The sequence below is a fragment of the Podarcis vaucheri genome, assembly GCF_965113315.1.
Source record: "Podarcis vaucheri genome assembly, chromosome: 17".
Taxonomy (NCBI): Eukaryota; Metazoa; Chordata; class Lepidosauria; order Squamata; family Lacertidae; genus Podarcis; species Podarcis vaucheri.
Genome location: NC_138755.1, coordinates 19344556 through 19370072, shown reverse-complemented (window position 1 = coordinate 19370072; position 25517 = coordinate 19344556). Strand labels below are relative to the sequence as shown.

Here is a 25517-nt window from a genome sequence, read left to right as displayed (position 1 = left end):
GGCATTCGTCTTGTGGGGCACCACTGTATTGGCATATTAGGAATCCCACTGTATGATCTTGAAATGCTTTTTGCCTGATATCTGTGCAGCTAATTTCCTTGTTTTAAGGTAGGAAGCAAAAGATTAGGAAATTAAGCAACCCATTAGAGCTGTCAGAATGATAAAAGGGTAGCACATGAATTTGCTGGTTCCCGATACTGCCCTTGAAGATGGCAGAGAGAAGACAGAGAATGTTATAAAGCTGCTTTATACAGGTGGTGACTATTTTAGGCGTGTTCAATCGACACACAGGTCCTTTTTGACCCGGAAGAACGCAGAATGGAAGTGGGGCAGGGCGTAATGGGGCAGGGGGCGCTTATATGCTCTCCGATAATGCATGTGGGGTGCAGGAAACAGAACCCCCACCTGAAATGGCTGCCCCTTGCCAGATCATTGGTCCATTTAGCTCAGCATGGGATTGGGGAACTTTTTTTGAGCCTATTTGTGTTTCACCCCCCAGGCCTGAGACTCTCCTCTACTTGTTGACACAGTCTGGAAAAACGTGTTCTCCCTAGCAGAGAGCACGTGTTGCGGTGGGGGATACAAGCCACCCCAATGTTGCTGGGCGGATTTGCAGAGTGACCCAGGCAGTGAATTGGTTAATTGGGTCACTGGGGAGAATTGCTTGTTGCCAATTTTGAAGGAGGGGTCAGAGGTTTTAAATATTGGATGCCCAATTTTGGCCGTCATCTTGGCTGCTTGCGCCGGATCACCCGCCCACCCTCCCTGTATTGGGGGGGTTGTTTGCTTGACCTTGCTATGCCTGTCATGGGGTCGTCTGCTTTGAGGTAGGGGCCTGGTAGGAATTTTGTCCATTTGGCTGATTGGCTGGTGCCATTTGGTTTTTGCCTACTGCGTAGCAAATTGTCACAACTTGTAAGGTTGGCGGTTAGGCATTGGTTCAAATTGGTTGGTGGAGGGGTAAGTGCCTACCCCTCCAATGGTGGTGCAGAAAGGGAATTCTGTTAAAGGAATCCAGGGGCTTGCCATTCTTTTCGTCCTTGTCCCTGGCATTGGACTTGGGCCGTGCAAGCCCCAGGGGGCATGAGGGTGACAGATGAGGGACTGAGGCCCAGCTTCTTTTCCTCCCCAAAATTGTTTCCCTCACTGGCTTCCGCTGGAATCCGGAAGTCAGTTCTGTCCCTGGGGCAAGGACAGATAGTCGGAACCAATGCCTAAGCCAGTGTTTCCCAACCGGTGTTCCGCGGCACACTAGTGTGCCGCGAGATGTTGCCTGGTGTGCCGCGAGATGTTGCCTGGAGGGAGGCGGGCGAGTCCAAAAAAGGTTGGGAAACACTGTCCTAGAAGCGCTCTGGGCCGGCGCCGTTTCGCCGAAGGCGCCGGAGGACCCCCACCCTCAGCTCCTTCAGAAAGGAAGCCCCGCCCCTCGGCTCCCTACGAGGCCAGCCGCTGCATGCACGCGCCGGCTCGTCATCGGCCTCCTCTCAGTTCACTTGGGACAGCGGACGAGGAGGAGGCCGGCATGTCCGGGCAGCAGCAGCAACTCCCGGCGACGGCTCCTCAAGCCCCGGGCAACCCTACTCCCTCACCGGCCTCGGCCGCCCTCCTGCTCCACCCGCCGCCGCCTCCCCCGCCGCCACCGGCCACCTCGGCCCCGCCGCCGCCCCCTCCTCCGCCCGCTATCGCAGCCACCACCACAACAGCCGCCGCCGCCTCAGCTGGGCCCATGCCTGCCGGGAGCGGCAGCAGCAGCAGCAGTGCCCCGGCGCCCTTCCCTCACGGCGGCGACCCGGCCCTGAACGAGCAGGAGAAGGAGCTCAAGCGACGCCTCAAGCGGCTCTACCCGGCCGTGGACGAGCAGGAGATGCCGCTGCCGCGCTCCTGGAGCCCGAAGGACAAATTCAGCTACATCGGCCTCTCGCAGAACAACCTGCGCGTCCACTACAAAGGTAGAGGGACGGAGGGAGGGCGAGGCCGAGGCCACCGCCATCCCCAGGCCCCCTCCGCCTCTTCCTCCGAAAGGCAGACTGAGAAACTCCCAGGGAAGCTCTGAACGTCTCCCCCGAAACCGTTGGGAGGCTTCGGTTGTTGCCTTTCTCCGCCGAGGTCGCTGGACCCCGAGCCTAGGCTTCCTTCCCGCACCCCGCTTTCCGAAGACCGCACACCAGTTGGGCCAGTACATATTCCCCTCCCGTGACTGGAGCAGAATAGCCCTTTCTCTTCTTCCCCAACCCTTGTCGTTGGAGGAGTCCCTCAGTCCCTCGCTTTGCTGCCTCCTCCCCCCCACCCCCAAAGCTTGGAGGTTCCCCGGCAAGGGGGAGGGGAAAAAATTGAAACTTACACTTTCGTGCGTCCCTCCCGGCGTGACGCTGCGCGCTGACGTCACGGGGCTGTAATGGTGGTGTGCCTCGAGATTTTTTTCATCAAACAAGTGTGCCTTTGCCCAAAAAAGGTTGGGAAACACTGGCCTAAGCAACCACTCACTTGTGTGTATTTAAATAAAGTTGTGGCCAAAATCATGCCAAAAACCCAAACCAAAATTGATGTGTGAATTATTGGGGGGTGGCTTGGGCACCTCAACACGCAACACTTCTTCAGGGTTTCTGGTGGGAATCTTTCCCAAGTCTTCCTGGAGATGCTGAGAATTGAACATGGTGCCTTCTGTATGTACAGCAGATCCCCTGCTGCTTGGCTCCCCAGCCCTGTAGAGATGCACAGAATAACCGCTGCTGGTGTCAAAAACCTGCCCAGATTTGTGATATGTTAAAGGAGCGACTTGTGACTTTAACTGCTTCCCTTGTTTTACAGAAAGAGATGACAGCCCGGATGTGTCATTGAAGAACCACTGTTGAATGAACGAAAAACACAATTTCCTGCTAACTAAAGAAGACCTAGAGGACACGCCAGCCCTCAGAGGGAAAACTTGCCTCCTTTAATCCTTAAAAAGCAGGAACCGTCAGGGACAGGAGTTTATTGCTTTCACAGACACCTTCCCACAGTTGTGTATGCTCTTAACCCTAAAAATGCTGCTCAGTACCTCCTTGGAATGATGTGGATGATTTGGAAAGAAAGGACAAAATGATTCTTTTTTCCGTATTCCCTGAATGAGTGAGGAGGAACTCGTCAGACTACAATTCGATTCCGTCCACCTTCCTGCTCTTAAAGCTTTACTGCAAGTTTGGTCTCTCGGTGTACTTTCAAAACCAACTATTGTTAAACTGTGGTTATAAAAACATTGTTTTCGGGTGCAGTACATGTTAAAGACCTCAGCAGAGTATCTGGCTGCCTTTTCCAAATCAGCTTAGAAAGTAACTCTCAGCCTGTTTTTTGCCTAAAAGGGGGGAAAGAGATGATGTGCATTTATATATATATATACACCAGAAACTGAGATTGATACTTTAGGCATCAATCTTTGTTTTCCAGAGCTCAGGTAGGGAAGTGATCAATTACCTAGTGGAACAGACAAACTGTTTTTTTCCACTTGAAACTGTCATGCCTTAGAAAGGTGGTGACTTTCAAAACACCATGAGTTTTGTGTATGCTTCTTGCCTGTGTTACAGCTCTCTAGGATTGATACCTACAGACCTTAACTCAGTCCTGAAACCACTTGCAATGATCACCACAGTCCTGAGGTCCCAGATAAAAACTGTGGGGGCTTTCTCTCTACTTTCCCCTGGCAGCAGGCTCACTCAAACCGGGAAAAGAAATGCCAAATCATATTCTCTCTCATATATATATATATATATATATATATATATATATATATATATATATGCAGGTTTTGGTGTCTTCGGGTGTCTTCCCGTGTAAGAGTCGGGGTGTCTGTGCGACGTTTCGACGAGGTCTCACTCGTCATCTTCAGGCTGGTGCTTTCGGCTTCTTGTTACTGGAACCAAAGTTCCAGTAACAAGAAGCCGAAAGCACCAGCCTGAAGATGACGAGTGAGACCTCGTCGAAACGTCGCACAGACACCCCGACTCTTACACGGGAAGACACCCGAAGACACCAAAACCTGCATTCCTGTACCCGTGAAAATCTACGAAAGCATATATATATATACACACACACACACACACACACACACACACACACACACACACACACAGTATAAAAAAGTTGTTTTCCAACTCGTGATAGTGAGTAGCAGTGGCAGCTTCTGGAAGGTAGAGAATGCTCTGATGCATGAGATTCATGGATTAAATACAGTGGTACCTCGGAAGTTGAATGGAATCCGTTCTGGAAGTCCGTTCGACTTCCAAAACATTTGGAATCCAAGGCGTGGCTTCTGATTGGCTGCAGGAAGCTCCTGCAGCCAATCGGAAGCCGCGCCAGACGTTCGGGTTCCAAAGAACATTTGCAAACCGGAACACTTACTTCCGGAACGTTGGACTTGCAAGACCTTCAGGATCTAAGGTACAACTGTAATACATTTCAGAATTTGGAAGGCACAGTTTGTGTGTGCATGCAGAGCCCACTAAGGAAATAAAAAGCGCAGGTATGGGGAACCTGTGGCCCTCTAGAAGGTATTGGACTACAATTGCCAACATCCTTATTATTGGCCATGTTGGCTGGAGCTGATAGGATTTGTAGTCCAACATATGGAGTGCCACAAATTCCTGTTCCTGACTTAGGGAGAATTATTATTATTGTTATTTTAAAAAAGGAAGGCAGTGACAACTTCTGAGTGACAGAAAGAGAGAGATAATGAGTCATAAGGAATTCCAATTTGTTAGCCCTATAAGCGTCACTCAGCTGCACCATGTTTATTGAAAACAGTGACTTGTAGGGCATTTTCAGAGAGCTGGCTTGCGCACGCCCACCTCTGAACTGCAATTATAGTGATTCAGTGAGAGCTACACTATGAGACCATAGTACATGTCGTGATCACCTATGCAGCTTTCTAGATCTTCTTTTACCTTACTCAAGATGACCTGGCAAATGCTTCGAAATGCCACTGTGCCTCAATTATTTTTCTACTAAAACGTTTGTTTTCTTTCTTGACACTTCACTTACCAGGAAATTGGTGGTTGGTGTGATTGTGATACTGGTTTCAATGTTGAGTGGGGGAAAGGAGACCTTTGTTTGAGGAAATGATAAAAGTAGCATGGCTTTAAGGCAGCATCCCAGTGCTTGTTAAAAAGTGATGCACTTTGTAAGTGCAAGAGATCTGTAGTTGATAAGTTGCATGTGTGGCTGACGAGTGGTTACGTACATGTCTTGTTCTTCCGATTGCTGTCCTTCATTCCTAATTTTATCCCTTCTCGTAATATGAAAAACAAACTCCTTGTTGGATGTTGCAAGAATAATGATTGAATGTTGCAAGAATAATGATTAAGATGATGATGTTAGACTCATTCCATTTTGTCTGGTGTCTGATAAAATACCCACCCTCCAAAGCTTAGTAAACAGATGAATTGTCACCGAGTCTTAGCCAGTGAAATTGATATTGGTGACATCCGCAAACAGCCAAGAGATATCCACGGCTAAGCCTATTAACCAGTGTTTACTGACACAGTTTTAGAGATGCAATTTAGAAAACGAAAGGAGTACTGTAGAATTCGCCGTGTGCCTTCTGTGGAATTTAGTCCAGTCTTTGATCATATAAATAGCTTTGGAATTTATTTGTCCTTTGACTAACTGGTAATTCTTTGACTTTTTGAAAATCAATAATTTGGAAACTAATCCCACAGGAGGCGAAGATTTAAAAATATTGCTGGGACAAGGCAACATGTATTAACCTTGCATCGAAAGATGTTGAGAATCTGCAAGAAGTTATTTTTGATATGCACATGTTTTTGTTCCCATATGGTCTGAATACCAACTTTTACAGTTAACACAAAAATGTGAAGTTTTGAATCACAATATCAATGTAATTTTTTTCTATTTAAAGATGAAGGTTTCTAATATGCAGAAGTGCTATGGGAATGGATTTGTGATCTCACGAGGGCAGATCTCATCACTGTTAGGTAGAGGTGGTTTCTACCGCAAACTGGTAAGAACCAGTTTCCCCTAACCTCAATCCTGACAAGAACATTGTACATTTAAACACAACACAGCAAATGAGCTACCCCACTTCTACCGCTCAGGATTTAAGTGGTAAAGATTACTGTTTCCATTTCAAAAACAACACTTTACTGGTTTAACTTTCTGCTATTTCAAGAATTTTCAAACCTAAGCCAGGATCAGAGCAACCTGAGAACTTCCACATGTTAAGCAATGTTTTGGATACTCAACTTCCTGAACCTAGCGCCCATGGTACCATGCCAGCGGATGGCACATTTATGTTTTGAGGACGAAATTCTTTGTGTCTGTCTCTTTCAATAACCTGGCATTTAGAATTTATTTTAACATGTAACCCCAGGGGAATTAAATAACAGGGACCTGATTGGGTTGATTGGAACCACTCTGGGTAAGATTTTGGAAGAGCGTTGAGGCAACAGGGACAGCTTTAATACAATTTGGTGAATCGCTATTGTCTCATTGCACAGAGTTGCTTTGTAAGGCATGAAGCGGCCAAATTCTAAGCCACTACTCTGGGTGGGTGGGGTCGACTGTTGCTCTCCATGGTTCATAGTGGTAGAAGATGCACTGGAAGCTCAGCTTTTTAAAAGTAGTCTATATAAACGAGGGTTCAAAGCCTGCAAACTGGCCAGAGATCTCTGTTGAATTTCACAACGGTTAATGTCCCAGGATACAAGATAAACCTGATGGGAGTTTATCAGAGAGGCCCTGGGGTCCCTGTTCACAGATTGCCGTATTTTTCGCTCTATAAGATGCACCAGACCACAAGACGCACCTAGTTTTTGGAGGAGGAAAACAAGAAGAAAAAAATTCTGAATCTCGGAAGCCAGAACAGCAAGAGGGATCGCTGCGCAGTGAAAGCAGCAATCCCTCTTGCTGTTCTGGCTTCTGGGATAGCTGTGCAGCCTGCATTCGCTCCATAAGACGCACACACATTTCCCCTTACTTTTTAGGAGGGAAAAAGTGAGTCTTATAGAGCAAAAAATACGGTAATCTACAGAAGGTAACAATACTGCTAAGTCTGGATCTTAAACAGCTCACCCTGATGATAAAATATTTTTGGGAGCATTCTATTTTACGGACAGTGAAAGGTGAGTACATATGCTTTGCAGCTGCCTTTCCCCAAATTGGTCCCCTCCAGATGTTTAGGTCTACCGCTCCTAGCAACATGGCCAGTGATCAGGAATCATGGGAGTTGTAGGCCAAAACATCTGGTGGCCACTATGAACTGATTTTCTCCTTCTGAAGTTTTGAATAAAACATGGCTGGCCTGAGATTTCAACAGTTTATTAAACACAGGCATAGAAACTCCGTCTGTCATGCATTCTCAACTCTGTTTTGAGAACCCAGCAAAAAACAGATACTAGAAACTGATAAATAATGCTGCTTCTTTTTGACTGTTCAGGTGTCCCTGCTTTGAAGTGGGTATAGTTTTATGTCGGAACAGTTTCCCAAGGAGCACAGTTAATGTGTCTTACCTGGTCTGTGATGGTATGTGGAAGTTTCCCCTCCACTAATTTAGACAAAGACTATGGTTTGTTTTGTAGTGTTTTTAGGGTTAACGTTTTTCAGCAAGTAATTGGTTAGATTACATTGTTCTTTTTCTGCCCCATCAACCGATCAAATTCTACCACTGTGGGCTTTAGCAGTGTCAAAGCCAATGCATTTGCAGAATATTTTAGTTATGTGTGTGATTAAATTAAGAGTTCAACTGTATGATGAGACCAATGCTGTCAATGAAATAAAATGAGTTTTACAAAACGATATAAAGTTGCATCAATCATAATTCATGCTTTTAAGCAACTGAAATATCACACAAAAAGCAGCACAACCCCACAGGTGTTTGCATTATAGAGTCATCCACGACTGGACCTAATGGTCAGGGGTACCTTTACCTTTTTACTTTAATTAAAAATGTTTAAAAAGGTTTGGAGTCAGACGTTTTTCTTGGAATCTGCTTGCCCTGATTTATGTCTTGAACAGCCCAGCAGTAAAAAGAGCAGTTTAGATCCAAGATGTCGTATTTAAAGTAGACCAATTAAAACCAATGTGGCTTAAGTTATGAGTAACTTAAGTCTCATTGTTCCAGTGGGCTTACTCTGCATATGACTTAAGTCTGGATCTAACCCAGCTAGCTAGATTCAGTCATGCTGTGAGCAAACTGATGAGCCTCCTCATCTGTTGCAGTACTTTTCAAACTGGTCCAAGAAACTCAAGAGTTTATCAGAAGAAAGTATCAGCAATGGAGCGCAAGGAGTTTGAAAGCATTTAATCTGCCATTACTCACGTTCCTTAGCAGAACTGTGCAGCAAGGAAGTTATGGATATATAACTCCATGTGTGATGAGTTAACAACTGACCTAGCATCAACCAGTCTCTCTGGCCCCCGTGTGAACAGAGCATATCCTAGAATGCACATTCAGAACCTAAAATCAGGGTCAACCCACAAGTTACCCCCATTGTAAGATACTGCTGCATGTTCTCTCCCTGTCTTAGAAGGACATCTGACCTGAACAGGCATATTATTGCATAGATTGGTTGGAGAACCAATGTGGTTAGTGTTGGATGAGGTTCAAATCCCCAAGAAACTCAGCCAGGAAGCCTCACTGAGCCAGTCACTGTCTGAGCCCAGCTTGCCTCGCAGAGTTGTTGTGGTGATGAAATGGGGAGGAGGGAACCATACCCAGCACCTGAAGGCTTGGGATATGAAAGTAATAATAATAATAATAATAATAATAATAATAATAATAATAATAATAATAATTTATTATTTATACCCCACCCATCTCTGGGTGGCTTCCAAAAAAATATTAAAATACTGTAATACATTAAACATTAAAAGCTTCCCTAAACAGGGCTGCCTTCAGATGTCTTCTAAAAGTCTGGTGGTGGTAGTTATCTTTGACATCTGGTGGGAGGGCATTCCACAGGGAGGGCGCCACTACCGAGAAGGCCCTCTGCCCGGGTCCCTGTAGCTTTGCTTCTCACAATGAGGGAATTGCCAGAAGGCCCTCGGTGCTGGACCTCAGTGTCCGGGTAGAACGATGGGGGTGGAGACGCTCGTTCAGATATACTGGGCCGAGGCCGTTTAGGGCTTTAAAGGTCAGCACCAACACTTAAAAAAATAAAAATGGGAGCCTCTAGGAGCATCTTACCAGCATCAGCGTAGTAAGCTAATCATGGCTTGCACTTCTGTTATGGAAGTCTGGGCTTCCCTAACTTAAATGACGCTAATATCATAGTTAAACTACCACTGAAGTTCCTCATATGTTTTGCCCAAGGAGAAGCCTCCAGTGTCGAAGATGGGAGCAACAAAACAGTTTTGCTGATTTTCTCCACCCTCTGCTACCCAAGTTTTTATGTGCATCTTATTCCCACCAAATAAATTAAGGTATTGCGCATTCTAAGATGCTTAATGGAATCAGATGGATTGTGGACCACTTAACATAATTGGAAATTAGGATAAGATGCCTACAGAACCTTAATCCTTCTAGCCAAGTACTCATATATATTGCACACACCATGAGCACACCACAGTAGACAGACCACTTCTCTCAGCAACTTTTTTTTAAAAAAATACAGAACCCAGGTGCCTGTTTTGTGGGAAAAAATAACGCCACGCCCCCCCCCCCTTTCAGAATCATCGATCATTTCAGCTTGGAAAAGACTTAACTCACTCACCTGGCTATGCAAGAGAGAGGAAGTGACCCACCTGTTTGCCTACAGATAATCTCTGTCATTGCTGCCATCGCTTTCGGTATCTACTGCATTTTAAATGGGGTTTCCTTTGGCGCCTTCAACTGGTGGTACATCGTGGGCATTTGCTGCATTGTGGCTGGCGCCTTTGCCACCTTCCGCATCTATGAGGTCTGCATCTTGGTGTCGCGCACAGAGGCATCCCCAGAGCTCAGCCTGCATCCCTAAACAAGAAGGTTCCAGGAGATGGATGCGATCCAGAAAGGTTGCATAAGAAGCCCTTTCTGTAGGATGTTAGTAACTGCATGATGCCTCTGCCCAAGGAGCAAGATATTAGTGGCTGAACCTGTAGTCTGCATGGCGAAGGGGAAATACTTTTTTATTTGCTGCATTCCAGGATATAGCTAAAGGCACAGAACGTGTAACAGGTAATATTTTTAGCTCCAGACCAAAGAAAGCAAGAGGGACAAATCGTTCCAGCTTCCTTATGTAGCATTCCAGGGCAGCTCAGATAGCTCCTTTGGTTACATTGCCTGCCTCTCCTCCTCCCTATATTATTCTCACAACTACCCTAGCCCAAGGTCACCCAGTTACATAGCTGTCAACTTTCAGATTTGAAAGTAAGGGATCAGCAGCCTCACCTGTCCTGGGGACAGTCTATGGGATATCTAACAATCCGGGATAGCAGCGGGAAACGGCTCTGGAATAAGGGAATTCCCCGCAAAAAAAAGGGAAGGTTGACAGCTATGCCCAGTTATTTGATGGGGATTTGAAACTCTGGCCTCCCCAGTCCTTGTCTGACACTAACCATGACACTGCACAGGTTGGCTTACAATAATATTCTGTTTCCATCTTTGGGCTGAGGCAGAGCTGGGCTAACTAACGTGGTACAGGGGGGTGGCTGCTTGGCTTCTCCTTCTCCCCCCCCCCCCGCAAGTCCTTTGTTCTTTTCTTCCCAGCCAAGCTGGCATCCTTTAGCAGCCGCTGCCGGGCGAGGACTGGATTTGAAGCAACCCTCAGCAATAGGTCTGCCTTGTGCAGACAAATGGTGGGCTGGGTATTTATAGCAGGGCGTACAAATTACTTTTGTTTTTGCTTTAGGTTTAAGAGTGTCATTTTCCTGCCTTCACTTTCAACCTCCCCCAATCCCTGTAACATTTTATTTTATTGATAGGGAGATAACTCTCTTGTATTTGCCCCGGCACTCCACCCCATGATGGTAGTTTGGGTGGTGGTGGTGTTTAAAGCGGGGTTTGCTAAACAAATGTCAGTCAATGCCTTCTTAGCCAAATCCTTCAGTGTGCCAAATGTTTCTCTTTTTCCTTTCTTCCTTGCCTCCTTTGCATTTTAAAAACTATCTCAGTACCTCACAGTCATTCATTCTCCCCTTTTCTCCCATTAAGTTATCTGAGCACTTCCATTCTTTTCTAATCCTGTCGTGCCTAATTTCCACACAATTCTCTCTCTCTTCTGACCTTTCCAAAAAAAGTTGATTTAAATATCCTTTTTTGACCCAGACCTTGCTTTTCCTTCTTGGCCTCTTTTTCCTGTTTCCCACTCACTATTTCTACCCCACCCTAAATCATTTTGTTTCCCTTCCCCCTTCATTTTTCACTTTTCTCCTTTCCTTGCCCCTTTGCCTCTTTGTATACACCTGTTTCCTCATCCTGTTCCTCCCCTCCCTGCCCAACTTCTCTGAAAGGCTTTATTTTGACTAGGATTTCCCAAAGCACAGCTCTAGAAGACATTTAAATGCTTGGGATCAGCTCCGGAAATGGGTAACAGTATTAAAAAGAAGTGTAGCTGTGAGCATATGCAGAATCCTTTACCTTATCACAAGCAGCAGACAAACACTGGAAAGAAGAAAATATTACTGTTGTTGTTATTGCTGTTATTTGCATTTATTCAACACTTAGTGCAAAAATGTCTTAGAGCAATACAATTATTAAAGCATAAATGGTAACAAAAAATCAGGTGTACCGAAAAGCTAAAATAACAATTGACTGAAACACTCATCCTTCAGTAACATACGGACCAATTCTACCCTAACCTAGTAAAAGATGAATAGCAATACATACTTGGATTATCACCCAATTCAGAGCCAAATGCCTGGATGAACAGAAGCAATTATTTCCAAGGAAGCTTGAGCCATTATACTTTTGACAACACTGCCTGTGGTCAGAGTTGAACCTCAGGCCAACCCAGGCCTCTCTGTCTGGCCCCCAGAAGACTTCTTGGCCTCAGCCACACACCCTCACCTCAAACCACACCCTTCATAAGCCTTACTTTATTCTGTCCTTCAGGGATTTTTTGTACACTTAAGCTGTGCTTGCGCTGCACATTTACAGCACATCCCCCTCTCCCCAGAATTCTGGGTAGTTTGGAAATTGATCCAAGTTAGATGTGTTTGCGTTAACTCTGCAAAATGCCCAGTCTTCCATTCTTCTCCAGCTGGTTCATTGTGAGGTTAAGGGGCACGGTGATGTCATAATGAGATACTACAGCATGCAACATGAATGATTCCAGCAGGGAAAGAGTGAGACTCGCCCAGAAGAATGATTTCAGACGTTGGACAGTTTCCCTTATGAATCTGCTACTGTTTATCTTTTTATCATCAACAATATTTGCAGGAGCTACTAAAGGTATTATCTCTTTGAAAGCTATATGCCACATATAAGAACATGATGTTTATTGTACACTACTATTGTGCTGCAAATAGGGACGTGGGTGGCGCTGTGGGTTAAACCACAGAGCCTAGGGCTTGCCGATCAAAAGGTAGGCAGTTCGAATGCTCGCGACGGGGTGAGCTCCCGTTGCTCGGTCCCTGCTCCTGCCAACCTAGCAGTTCAAAAGCACATCAAAGTGCAAGGAGATCAATAGGTACCGCTCCGGTGGGAAGGTAAATGGTGTTTCCGTGTGCTGCTCTGGTTTCGCCAGAAGCGGCTTAGTTATGCTGGTCACATGACCTGGAAGCTGTACACCGGCTCCCTTGGCCAATAAAGCGAGATGAGCGCCACAACCCCAGAGTCGGTCACGACTGGACCTAATGGTCAGGGGCCCCTTTTCCTTTACCTTTATTGTGCTGCAAAACCACAAACAACGGCCAGCCGAGGGGGGGGGGATGAAAGTGACTAGCTCAGACAATAATCACTGTAGGGTGTTACTCAGAACCTCTCTTCAGCCTGACTCTTCTGTTCTCTGTTATGTTTGGTGTACTTTGTTGAATATTTTAAGCTCCTGCCCCTTTAATTTCTGACACCACTCTACTGGCAACAAAATCCAGCGATTTGGGGTGTGTTTGTGGCTGGATACCTTGTCTTCCTGTCCACAGCTATTATTTGCCTTTTGTCTCCATCTGTAGTCATGTTAAGAATATGAGAAGAACCCTGGTGGATCTGACCGTAGCTCCATATAGGCCAGGTATACCTTCAACCTTTACAGACCCAGGACCCACGTTTAACCCAAACTTGCATTTGGGGACCCACTTCTTAAATCTTTTAAGCATATATTTGCATGGTGGTAGTGCTCCTATTGCAACTCACCTTGGATCAGACTGCAACCCACCGGTTCAGGACCAGGATGTAGGCCAGCAAATCCACTTCTCACAGTGACCACCCAGATTCCTCTAGAATGCCCACATGTGAGACCATGAAGGCAGTTGCCCTTCCCTGCTGTCATTCCTCAGCCACTGAGATTCATTGGTATATCTAAATCTGGAGGTTCCATGTACCCATAATGGACTGAATCTAGCACAGAAGTTAGTCATCCTTCAGTCCACTGGTTTCTGTGGCCTCAAGCAGACCTCTGATGGATATTAATATCATGACCTAAGAGTAATCCATTTGAAACATATAAACCTGTTATAATTATCTTAGAGCTGGGCTGGGGAAATCTTTGGCTCCCCAGACGTTGCTGTACTATAACTCCCACTGCCCCCATGTGAGTTGGAGCTGATGGGAGTTGTCGCTTGGCATATCCTGGAGGGCCAAAGGTTCCCAACCCCACTCTTAAGAGTATTGGTCTTCAGTTGCTGGGTTGGGACCCACTGCCAGAGCATGGCCTGATCTAAGGCGTGGGTTGCAACCGCTAGCACTAACAAACCTACAAGTATATGGTATAACATTAAGAAATGGGTCCTCGAATGCATGTTTGGGTTAAAGGTAGATCCAAGGTCTGGAAAAACTGAAGACTACTGTCTCAGAGTATTGTTTAAAGGCCTGATGTTGGGTTTGGATGAAGAATTCATAGCAGGCTTCTGCTCTTTCAACCATAATTGAATAAAGTGTTGTTTTTTTTTTAATGTACCTCATTTATCTAGAGAAACATAAAGTTATTATTCGGATAAATCATGAGAAGAAAGCGAACGAGGAGGAGGAGGAAGGAAGTACGAAGCACATCATCATACACCCTGCTGTACATAAGATTTCTATAATGGAAGGTAAACTTTTTTATTATTCTTTATTAAAAATACAAAGAATTATAAGGCAAAAGACCAGCAACTTTTACAGCCTCAGAGGCCCAGAGTTATTAAAACATCTGATCAACACTTATGTAACAAATAATACCCCACTGTCACCTTATGAAAATGTTTATACAGCAAACCAGTTTGATATGCAGATATTAAGGGATGAATGGAATAACGTATTAGGGATGTCAATCTCAACCAAGCAAAGGGAAACTGTGCTAAGTTCTATAACAAGGGTGTTTCTGGACCTTAGACTAAGACTCATACAAAAAATTATATTTTGAATTTACTGGAGTTAGGAAAGGGCTATCTAAGACACCTAGCTGCTGGAGATGATAATGCTTCTTTAAAACTTATGTTCATACAATGTCCCACATTGGTATATTTTTGGGAGAGGGTAGCAGAAATGATTAATGCAACTGTATGGAAAAACATTAAATTTGCAGAGGAAAATATCCTTTTGAATTATATTCCCAGTACTTGGAATCTAACTAAGGGGCAGTATGGAAAAAAGACTAGTATTGATGAACTGGAAGGAAAAAAATGTGGCTCTCTTCAACAAGTGGATAGAAGATATGTATAAATTCACAACGCATGAACAAGTTGCAAGGGATAAAGTCAATGTATAACAGTGTCCCCAGCTCCTCTAGACAGTTCAGAAGGATCTTTGATCTTAATATCATAGAATCATAGAGTTGGAAGAGACCACAAGGGCCATCGAGTCCAACCCCCTGCCAAGCAGGAAACAAAATCCTGATCTTTGATCTTAATGGTCAATGGTATCAAAGGCCACTGAGAGATCCAGCAGAACTAGGAAACAGCTAGTTCTGGAAAATGGCGGACCTCCATTTTCATATGGAGTAGGCAGTGGTAACAGATGCTCCATCTGGTCTTCAGTGTAGCTCCCAATCAAAAGAACCCCTCTTTCTTACTTCAAGTGTTTGCTTCTACATGCTGCGCAGCCATGAGCAGCAAAACTCTACACTTGTGTACCAATGAATAATAATGGCACCGTTTTAATTACAACAAGGCTCCAGCTGTTCATTCTCCTTGATCTATGTCTTTCATGGCTGATGTTGGAATTTGCACAGCCAAACTATACAATAAGGAGAGTACTGCCAAAGTCGTTGTTCTTCTTCACACGGGGAAGAGGGCTATCTCTGCACTTAGAAAACAAAGAACTACAGAAAGCCTGCAAATTACGTGGGGGTTATGTTCTGGGGATCTTGCCTAAAGCCAAAATTGCATATAGTCAAAATGCACTGGGTTCAGTAGCAGGTGGGATTGCCAAAGGCATTTTTCCTGGAACCCCAGGAAAGTTGTGGGCTTACTGTATGTACATAACAAAACAATGGACAAAGAAAGCGGTGGGTGCATTAAAATATATTGCATACTTCTGCAACTTTGTTACAGAAGTATGGGATAATGAAGAAGTTGACAAACATCCATCCAGAGGTGTCTTTTTCTATTGAGTAGCAGGTAAGGACATAGTTCAGCAGTGCTTAAAACTGAAATTTGTGTGTGAACCCACATTATATATGTGCATTTTTTATTGCCCATATCTAGGACTGGAAAAAACCATGTAATTTTTCATGGAGCCATCACTGGGTTTTCAGGAATTGGTACTACTGCTGAAAAATGTTGGCAATGTATTTGTTGGGTCTGGGCCACTTTATTATTCCCTGCTAGTATGCGAGAGAAACAAAACAACATCTGTGGCTTAGCTTTATGTCTGAGCTGAGAACTGTGGTCTGTTTTGCCTCAAACAAACTACAATCTGTAGCTGATATTTATTCTTAAGACTACTGATCATTCATCAGTAAAAGAAACCATAATCCCCAGTTAAGACATAATACTAAGCCAGTTCATTAACTAGAAACAAAAGGATTGCTTATTTTTAAGTGATTGCTTAATTTTAATTGAATTGCACAGTTCTTAACTTTGCTGTAGGGCCACAGAATCATGAAGATGTTGGATTACAAGATAATGAAGATGTTGACAAAAGTCTATCCATTGATCATCTTTTCCATCCAATACCACGTAAGAACAGTTAGCGGTGATGAAACCTGGAAATCCCATGTGGTCCAACCTTACATATCATATTTGCATGTCATGATAAACCATAGTTACTGGTTTGTACAAAAAGTGCATTTTTATGGCCCATATTTACATTTTCAGGGAGCCATCACTAGATTTTCAGGAACCAATTTAAATTCTGAAGAGTTGATAGTGATCTCATTTGCATGTCACAGTAAACCATGGATAATGAAAACTGTGGTTTACTGTGAACACATAGTTCTGGGCTGCTTTGCTTCTCTTTTTTATACCAAGTGGACACAGAACCCATAGACTGAACACTGTCTTGTCATGCAGCAGGAGGGGGGTGGAGCAAAGCCAAAATTTGACCACACACAGCCTTCCCAAAGCTGGGTAAGTAAGGCACTGGGTTTGGGGAGGGAGGTGTGAGGCTCTGGTAGGGTCCTATAGCCCTTCTACCTCCTTCCCAAAGTTGAGAAAGTGCTACCTGGCCTTTAGAAAGGAGGCAGGAGGACTTTAGGACCCTGTCAGGGCTCTCACAGCTCCTTCCCAAGGCCCAGTGCCTCACTTACCTGTCTCTAGGGCTGCTGTGGGCTGCACATCCCAAATTTACCTATATGGGGTGGGCGGGTTAACCCCTTCCTGTCTGGAATCTCCACCTGCAGTGAGAGAGTAGCATATTAACCCTTTCCTGCTGTGAGGGGAGAGGTTTAACTCTTCCCATAGCAGTCTTTTTTTTCCTCTTAGAGGGAAAAGCATGGAGGAGGGGCCCATTCAGTTACTGCCCTTTCTTCCCACCTACCCTCTACAACTGCAATCTAGAGATAGAGACCACTTACCTTTATGAATCAACTGGGGATTTGTTTTGTTTTGTTTCAGACAAACCACAATCTCAGACAAACAAGTTTGGATTAGTGATTGTGATTTGTTTGAGCAAAACAAACCACAGTCCCAAATTTGGACATAGTACAAAGCCAGTTCATTAACTACCCATGACCTATGTTCATAAGAAATTAGTGAACAAGGAATCTGATTTATTTTTTTAACCGAATCACATATTTCTTAACTTTTATTATAGTACCACCAAAGAATGAAGATGTTTATAAAAATCAACCAGAAGATGTCCTTTTTCATCCGGTACCAGGTAAGGGCACAGTTAGCTGTGGAGAAACTTCCATGTGATCCAACCGTACAAATAATTCTTCAGAGGCCATATCTACTTAGGTCTCACTATTGTTCAGTTACCAAAGCTACCAGAACACCTAGGCCTAATCTCTGGTGCTTGTTATGTATTATTTATTTGGGGTACGGGCAACCCCCCATTTATGTGCATTCGATATGTGTGCGACCACACATCACATCCAGTGTTTGAAACTCCCATTGTTCTAGGCGCATTTTGCAACAGGGAATTTCCTAAGTGCGAGCAGTTTCTGAGCCTAAGATTTCAGATTAAAACTGCAGAGTGGAAGGAAAGGAGGACCTTTTTCTGCCTCCCAACTTCCAGCTATTCTCTGAAGATTGGAGAAGAGAGCCTCTTAAGAACATTAGGGGGTGGGCAGGGGAAGGACTAGACCATGTGAAAAATGAACATAATATTTTAGCTGCAGTTCATTCATTTTCAGCTTTGTATTCTTGCTATAAAAAAGCACGCCTAGACATTCCATTGTTGCGCCCATAACCTAAGTTTATGGTGTCAATTAGCTCCTAGCTTTCATATCTCAGTTTTTAACACTTATCACATCAAAGCCCGGAAGTGGTCAAAAAAGTCACAAAATGGGGGAGAATGGGGTGGAAGTGGTGTTTGCAGGCTTTTTCAATGGTGTTTCAAATATATGTGATTTTACTTAAGCATGTGGTGCCTTGGAACTTAACCCCTCACATAAATGAAGGGTTGCCTGCATATACTTTGCCCCCATGCCCCCTTTGGGAAGATTCCTGTGGATTTTCAGGAATCAGTAAAAAGAGTTGACACTGACCGCATTTGCATGTCATTATAAACCATAGTTAAAGGTTAGCTGTGAATTACTGACCAATTTGTTTGAAGAAAGAAACCATGATCCCTGGCTTGGACATAATGGACAGTCCATTAGCTATGCTTGAACTATGTACATGAGAAGTATTGCACAAATTAAATATTTGTTTTTCATTGAACTGCATTCTTAACTTTTATTACAGGACGAATGTTTAATGAAGATTTTGACAGAAGTCCAGTAAAAGATCTATTTTTCCAACCGGTACCAAGTAAGGACACAATTTAGCAGGGGTGAAACCTGAAATTGCCATATGATCTTACCTTACATAACATTTGCACAAGAGATGAACATTTTGTATTGTCTATATTTAGAGCTGAAAAATAGTTAAATTTTCAAGGATCCAGCCTTGACTTAGCTTTATTTCTGGTCTAGAGATTGTGGTATGTTTTGCCTTAAACAAACTATGATCTGTAGCCACTGCTGCTGCTTCTTTTAGTGATAATGATTTCTTAAAGCAAAAGAACCCATCCCTACATCAAACATGATGCTAAACCAGATCAGCACATTCACAGTTAAACATCAACTATGGATTACTTGCAGGGGTCACCAGCCTGTGACCCGCAGTGATGTGTCACTGAGCAGGTGCCCCAGACTGAGTTTTCAATTACAAAAAAAAAAGGCCTCAAGTTCTCCTAGAAAGAAAGATAAGGGGCAAATTGTGCAGGTACCTTCTAAGTGATTTCTGTGAAATGAGAGTGGTGTGGTTATCTTGTATATTTTCCTCAGTACTGTACAGTGGAACCTTGGTTGTTGAACGTAATCTGTTCTGGAAGACCATTCGACTTCTGAAATGTTTGACAACCGAGGCGCAATTGCCGGTCGGCAAAATCCATTCACTTCCAGGTTGTTGGCATTCAAAAACCGAAGCATTCAGCTTCTGAAGCATTCGACGACCAAGGTTCCACTGTATTGAGGAATGCTCTCTGTTGTTACTAGACAACAAGAGCATCAGTGAGTGTGTGTGTGTATAATCTCCATAATTAGGAACCATTAAGACATAGCTGACTTCCCATAGTATGTGCATAAAGTTGTTGGGAGTGATTGTCTCTCTAATTTTGTTATGCCATGCCCCTCCATGGCAGTCATTTTGTGACTGGTAGGTACTCTAACACTCTCTCAAAATTCAAAATCTGCCCGCTAGTCAAAAAATGTTAGTGACCCCTGGTAGACTGTGACATGTAAACTGGGTTACTTTTTCAAATTCCTGGGAATTTTCTATCCAGAGGATCAGGTCTCTAGGATTCCTGCAGCCCTGCCCACATACTTTCAACATATGCTGTCAATATCTCTCAGATAAACCAAGAATACACTTCTCTCTATGACATCTGTGCACCAAGTCCAAATGGCAAATGCATGCACAAAAGTGTTTTTGGATTGCTCCCCCATAGTGGAATACCCATTGCCGGGAGAACTACTATAAGCTAAATCTTTCAGGATTCCCCCCCCCCCCCCCAGTCTGGGCTGGCTTCAGAAAATCTACAGTATAACAACAAAGGCAACAATGGCAACAACTGCAGATAAAACAGTGACCTATACAAAGATGTACAATAAGCAGTTTTCAACATATATTTATAAAATTATATTCAGAGCTTGATGATGATAACTTACTTATATAGTGAATAATTGGTTTCCATTCATTTGTTCATTCATTGCTATGCCGATGGATCTGTTGATACTTGTAATTCAGTTAACAACAAAGCAACAACAAAATGCTTGGTCCCACATCTTTTTCTTTTTCCATCATTTAGCAAAAAGAATGCTTGATAAAGTTAAAATGTATGGTTTTAATTCTTGCTGATCACACATTGACTTCTTTTCATACAGAATTTGGTAAGCAATTTAGTGGATTTAAAGGTAAACAGCTGTTTTCATTTGATTAATTTTAAACAACGGCCCTGCCTTAAGTTTCAGACAATGCAGAGATTGAGAAGCGCATACAACTTGTCTCCAAAGAAGAAGAAAGACCACGACCCCGGGAACAGATACTGTTGGCTGTATCCTCAGCAACTCTGTGTGTTTTAATATTGCTTACAATGCTTTGTGGTATGACTATATACCAATGTAGCAAAAGAATTAGGTAAGTCTTCCCATCACACAAATGATGAATTCTAACGTTCCATCTGTATATTCTGTATTAATAGTCAACACATTATCTAAATGTGGTTCCTTGTGTAGCCAAAATGGCATCATTCATGCACAAGAGGAAGCCATCAGTAGGTTTGGGGGAACCCAAAGGTTTAGAGAAGTATTTAAAAAAACAACAACAACACAAAAAACCCTAACTTGTAGGAGAAGAGGCAAAACAACTCAGTCAAGACAGAACATGCTCAGTGGGTGCAGAACACTGGCTAATTGCTATAGGGGCAGGGGAGGAAGAGCAATGGAATGGAGTATCCCGGAAGGCGGAATACATCATTAACTGGCTCAAATCTTGGAATGGGAACACTCCATCTTGCAACATTATACTTATAGGTCCTATATGTTCTTGCTCTGATATTAAAGGGGGGCAGGGCCCTGCCACTGGGGACAAAAAGCTGCCTGTCCCTTTTTAACGTACATTTCTCACATCTCCCCTAATATGCCTGCATGCTGCCATCTCCACATGGAAGTGGCTTGGTAAAGCAACTGTGTGTCAGATGACCATGCAGGCAAATGCTCTGCATTGTGGAGAAACCGACCTAGGAAATGCTGTGCATGGGAGTGTCTTCCACGTGGGAAGGTATTTCGAGTGACGCAGCCCTGAGATCCTTAGAAACAGCAGACACAAAATCAACAACCCCTCTTTGCATTCCAGTTTCACAGAGCTCTCATTTACTTCTTCTGAAAATCAAGCACTATTTGGGCCATCCTTTTTCCAACCCTATCGAACCGAATCTGCAGTCTCTAGAACTGAGAGCTTGATATGGAATGAGTCTGGACCAAGACCAGTAGGACGGAGCCCCTCGGTAGCTAGACCCTCAAGGATGCTAACATTTGATCCTGTTGTACACTCAGTAGATGAGGTGTCATCATTTTCTGATGAATCAGCCCGCACTCTAGAGTCAATCAGGCTTAGAGAGACAGAACCATCTGAAATAGTGACACCCTCTCAAGCCCCATCAACTGAAGCACCACCTCCAAGTGCACCAGCAGCAGCACCGCCACCAAATGAGCCAGCAGCACCACCACCACCACCACCTCCACCACCAAGTGAGCCTGCAGCTGCACCCCCGCCACCACCTGGTGGCCCAGCAGCACCACCACCACCTCCACCAAGCGAGCCTGGAGCTGCACCCCCACCACCACCTGGTGGCCCAGAAGCAGCACCTCCACCTCCACCAAGCGAGCCTGGAGCTGCTCCCCCACCCCCACCCCCACCTAGTGGCCCAGAAGCACCACCAGCACCACCGCCGCCACCACCACAAGGTTAAATCCTGATGTTGATGATGATTTTTGAAAAAGAAGGAAAGAAATCTGGATTACCACCTTCACAGTTGGCTGCTCCGTACAAAATTCAGAGAGAGAGAAATATTGAGATTCTGAAGTGAGGAGAAAACCAACAAGGAAGTTGGGACTACAGGGGTCTGAAGGCGTGCTGGAACGGTATTGATAGCCGAGCTTAGTGAGAAAAAAGTGGTGTAAGAAAGTACGTACTCCCAAGAGACATTGGAATAGTTTCATATTATGATGTGGGAAAATAAAGCTTTGAATCACTAGCCACGGCAAAAGCCACATAAGGTTACGTTATGTGAATAAATTTTCTGTACAATAAATCAACTATATGAATGAACTCTCGTCTCCCCTACATTAAGATGTAGACTTGATGGCTATTTTCAGCCAGACTAATGCAGAAGTCACTAAATATGGTGGTGAGGACAGTCAGCTAGGTCCCCTTGCTGGTGTTAACTGATCCTGGGAATAAAACAGGTTTCTGTGGGGTTTGGGAGTAATACGGTATGGAGCTATAGGAAACCTCTTTCCATGCATCCTGAAATTTATGTAATCAGCAAGGCATTCTTTCCTGAAAGACAGCATTAGTATGGGGTCTCCCCTATGTGGAGTTCATAACTTTTCTACTGGGCTTGTTCAGCAACCTAACCTACAAAAAATTAACTACTGAAGCTTTTTCTGACATGCCAGTAAAAAAGGATGTGATTAAAAGCAAGGAGGCTGGGTATGCAGCAAGTGAGAAACCCTCTGTGTGGTTCTGATCGTCCACTGAAATAACATCCAAAATGTTCAGCACTTACAGGAAGCCTGCTGGGATTGGCTGTGATAGAGTTCCCTTGGGGGAATGCCATAATGCAGATGGTCGCTGCAGGCTAGCTGTCACCGCCAGTTGGCTGATCAGCAGTTACAAGAAGCATGGCCAGCAAGCTTCCCTTGCCAGGGAACAATCAGGAGCACTTTAAGGCTCTCAGTTGTTCCTTGGAAGCCAGCTCAGGTTACTACTCCCAGCAACAATAAGGCCACAAGTGCATATCCATCCAAATGGATGGCATAAAACACACAACGCAATGCTGCAACCCAATTCCACTGCATGTTTCTTACCACATGTTGCACACACCTGTGCAATTACGAGTCCTCCCCCATGTACGGTAATTCTCTATAAATTCACCTGCTCAACACAGACACAAGCAAACACACACACAGAGGGGGGGGGCAATCAACTCATCAACAGCAAAACCTTAGACCCACTTCAACCACACACACTGAGCAAATAAACTTTAGTATGCATAATGAGACACAGTATTCTACCACCTTAAACATAGTTTCCCCAAAGAATTCTGAGGAGTTTAACAATCTCTTTTCCCAGCAAACTCTGGGAATTGTGGCTCTGTGAGGGAAATAGGATTTCCTAAAAACTCTCAGCACCCTAAACATGCTACACTTACCAGGATTTTTTTGGGGAAGCCATGTTTTACACCTGGTATGTCAGAGCACCTTAGGACATTAGAAACACCAGCTATAAAAGGAAATACACTGGGCATATAGTTTTACGTTTTAAACTCATTTCAATCATAACACCACCACTACCACCACTACAAGCTCATTTTAAAAATGAGCTTGTCCCACCCTGTCCCTTTTCTCTCTTGTGCCATGTCTTTTAGATTGTAAGGCAGGGACTGTCTGGTTTTAATTGATTGTATGTAAGCAACTAAGGGAGACCTTTGGCTGAACAATGGTGTACAACTGTTCTAAATTTAAAAATGGGTTTTGTTTCTGCTGCCCTGATGCACCAGACCATAAGACGCACCTAGTTTTTGGAGGAGGAAAACCTGAAAGGAAAAAAAATCAGAATCCTAGAAGCCAGAACAGCAAGAAGGTTCGCTGCGCAGTGAAAGCAGCAATCCCTCTTGCTGTTCTGGCTTCTGGGATAGCTGCACAGCCTGCATTCGCTCCATAGGACGCACACACATTTCCCCTTACTTTTTAGGAGGGAAAAAGTGAGTCTTATAGAGCAAAAAATACGGTACGTTTCCTTGGGACTAAGTGCTATTTTGTTTGCATAATAAAATTATAAAATGAGCATTTGGAACCACATGTACACCTGGGCCCCAACTATAAAAGATTTTTAAAAATAAAATAAAGGGCACTATCTGCCACTCTTCTAGGGTTCATTTAGGACACCCTGAACTGTTGGGTCCTTTGCTTTGGGTTCTAGGTCCAGCCCTAGCAGCACCACTGGAAACTCAGCCAAACCACAAGCACTTCTTTTGTAACCTCCCAGCTCATCTACCAAGTTTAAGTTGCGACAGATCCATCATCATATTTCCATTCACATTCGCTGTTTCCTGCCTGTCATATAGCTGTATTATTGTTTTTGTTCTTACAGTTGCTGCTGACTATTCAGTTACTGTTACCAGTTATCTATTTGATTATTGTTGGTCTGGTTGCTGCTCTTTGTGTGTCGGTGCAAAAGGGAAAAAAACAGAAAGGAGAATTCCTGGATGCCAAGACCCAAGTTTGGGTCAAGTACTATTTGGTGAGAGAAACACAGCAGAGATTTAAAGCCACAAAATACACAGCAAAGACAAGTGTGGAAATATAGACTGTTAAGACATTTAAAATATGCACCTTTCAAGTGGGTTCCAAAATTTCCCTCTTCCCCCAGCATAGAAAAAGACCACACATTTGGCAAATTAAAAATTGGTTTACTTACAAACTCTTCAAAGGTCTGATTCATGTGCTTTTCCATCCATCAGAAAACTTGCACAAGCAGTAAAATGTAGTTACAAAGTACCATAGTAAAAGTTCCTAGATTATTGGTATAGGAACTCAAGAGTGCTGGTGAGAGACAAACGCTTGAGCTGGAGCAACCAACTCATACCTCTTCACCAACTGAGCTTCTCAGGTAGACTAGGTACAATAGACTTGATTAGCTATTTCCTCCCAAGGATAGGGGAAGTGACACAAGTAAGCCTGGCAGGACAGCTTATTCTATGGTGTTAACTCCTTCATGCATTAATTAGACAGAGGCATGTTAGCTATACAAGGCAGATTATCCCACACTATGTAGTGTGTGTGTGTGTATAGACACTGTAAAAGGGAAAAGGTACAAAAGAGGAAAACAAATCAGAGGTGAGAGTCAGGGCTGTTTCACGCACCATGGTGATGAACACCCTTGCACATCGTGCAACATGTCTGCACATAAGTTTATTTGGCCAAGAAAAGCAATGGGTTTATTATCTAGGGTTGCCACCTGTCCCTAAAAAAAAGAAAAAAGGTGATTGTCCTTTTTATTTTGGAGAAAAGTGTCCTCTGCTGTGCTTGAATTTCAAACGGAACATGTTCTTTCACATATTCAAGCTCATCTTCCTCCTCATCCTCAAAACTGCTTAGGCAGAGGGTGGGTCTGGTGTGGGGAAGAGAGTGAGAGCCTAAGTGGGAGTTTGTGCAGGCGGAGGATAGGTCCATGAGGAGGGTAGGGTGGCGCTGGGAGGAGGGCTTTTGAGAGGGCAGAGCTTTTTTCCTCCCGGGGTGGAATTCACCGGAACCCAGTCCCGGCACCAGTCAAATGGGTGCCATTGCCATTCTAAGAGAAAGGGAGCAGGTGGTGCTGTGGTGTAAACCACTGAGCGTCTTGGGCTTGCAGATCAGAGGGTTGGTGGTTCGAATCCCCGCGATGGAGTCAGCTCCCGTTGTTCTGTCCCAGCTCCTGCCAACCTAGCAGTTCAAAAGCACACCAGCGCAAGTAGATAAATAGGTACCACTGTGGCAGGAAGGTAAACAGCGTTTCCATGCGTTCTGGTTTCCGTCACGGTGTCCTGTCGTGCCAGAAGCAGC

At 44.2% G+C, this 25517-nt stretch overlaps 2 protein-coding genes across 5 annotated transcripts in view; both read left to right on the top strand.

The window, feature by feature from the left end:
* The window catches only part of MOB3B (MOB kinase activator 3B), a 95619-nt gene extending 92254 nt beyond the window's left edge, over window positions 1-3365 (top strand). For all 4 annotated transcript variants that reach the window (XM_082205252.1, XM_082205249.1, XM_082205251.1 and 1 more), the window contains exon 4: window positions 2809-3365. Coding sequence is in view for 3 of the 4 variants with exons in the window: in XM_082205249.1 (XP_082061375.1) it covers window positions 2809-2838 (30 nt within the window). In the remaining variant the exon portion in view is untranslated. The remainder of the gene's footprint in view (window positions 1-2808) is intronic.
* Window positions 3366-12184: 8819 nt separating this feature from the next.
* Window positions 12185-22020, top strand: LOC309522584 (uncharacterized protein). The gene is made up of 7 exons (XM_082205962.1): window positions 12185-12358; window positions 14035-14154; window positions 16132-16221; window positions 17297-17362; window positions 18394-18459; window positions 20157-20328; window positions 21046-22020. The coding sequence occupies exons 1-7, from the start codon at window positions 12229-12231 to the stop codon at window positions 21659-21661; spliced, it is 1260 nt and encodes a 419-aa protein (XP_082062088.1). The 5' UTR covers window positions 12185-12228; the 3' UTR covers window positions 21662-22020.
* Window positions 22021-25517: the final 3497 nt, after the last annotated feature.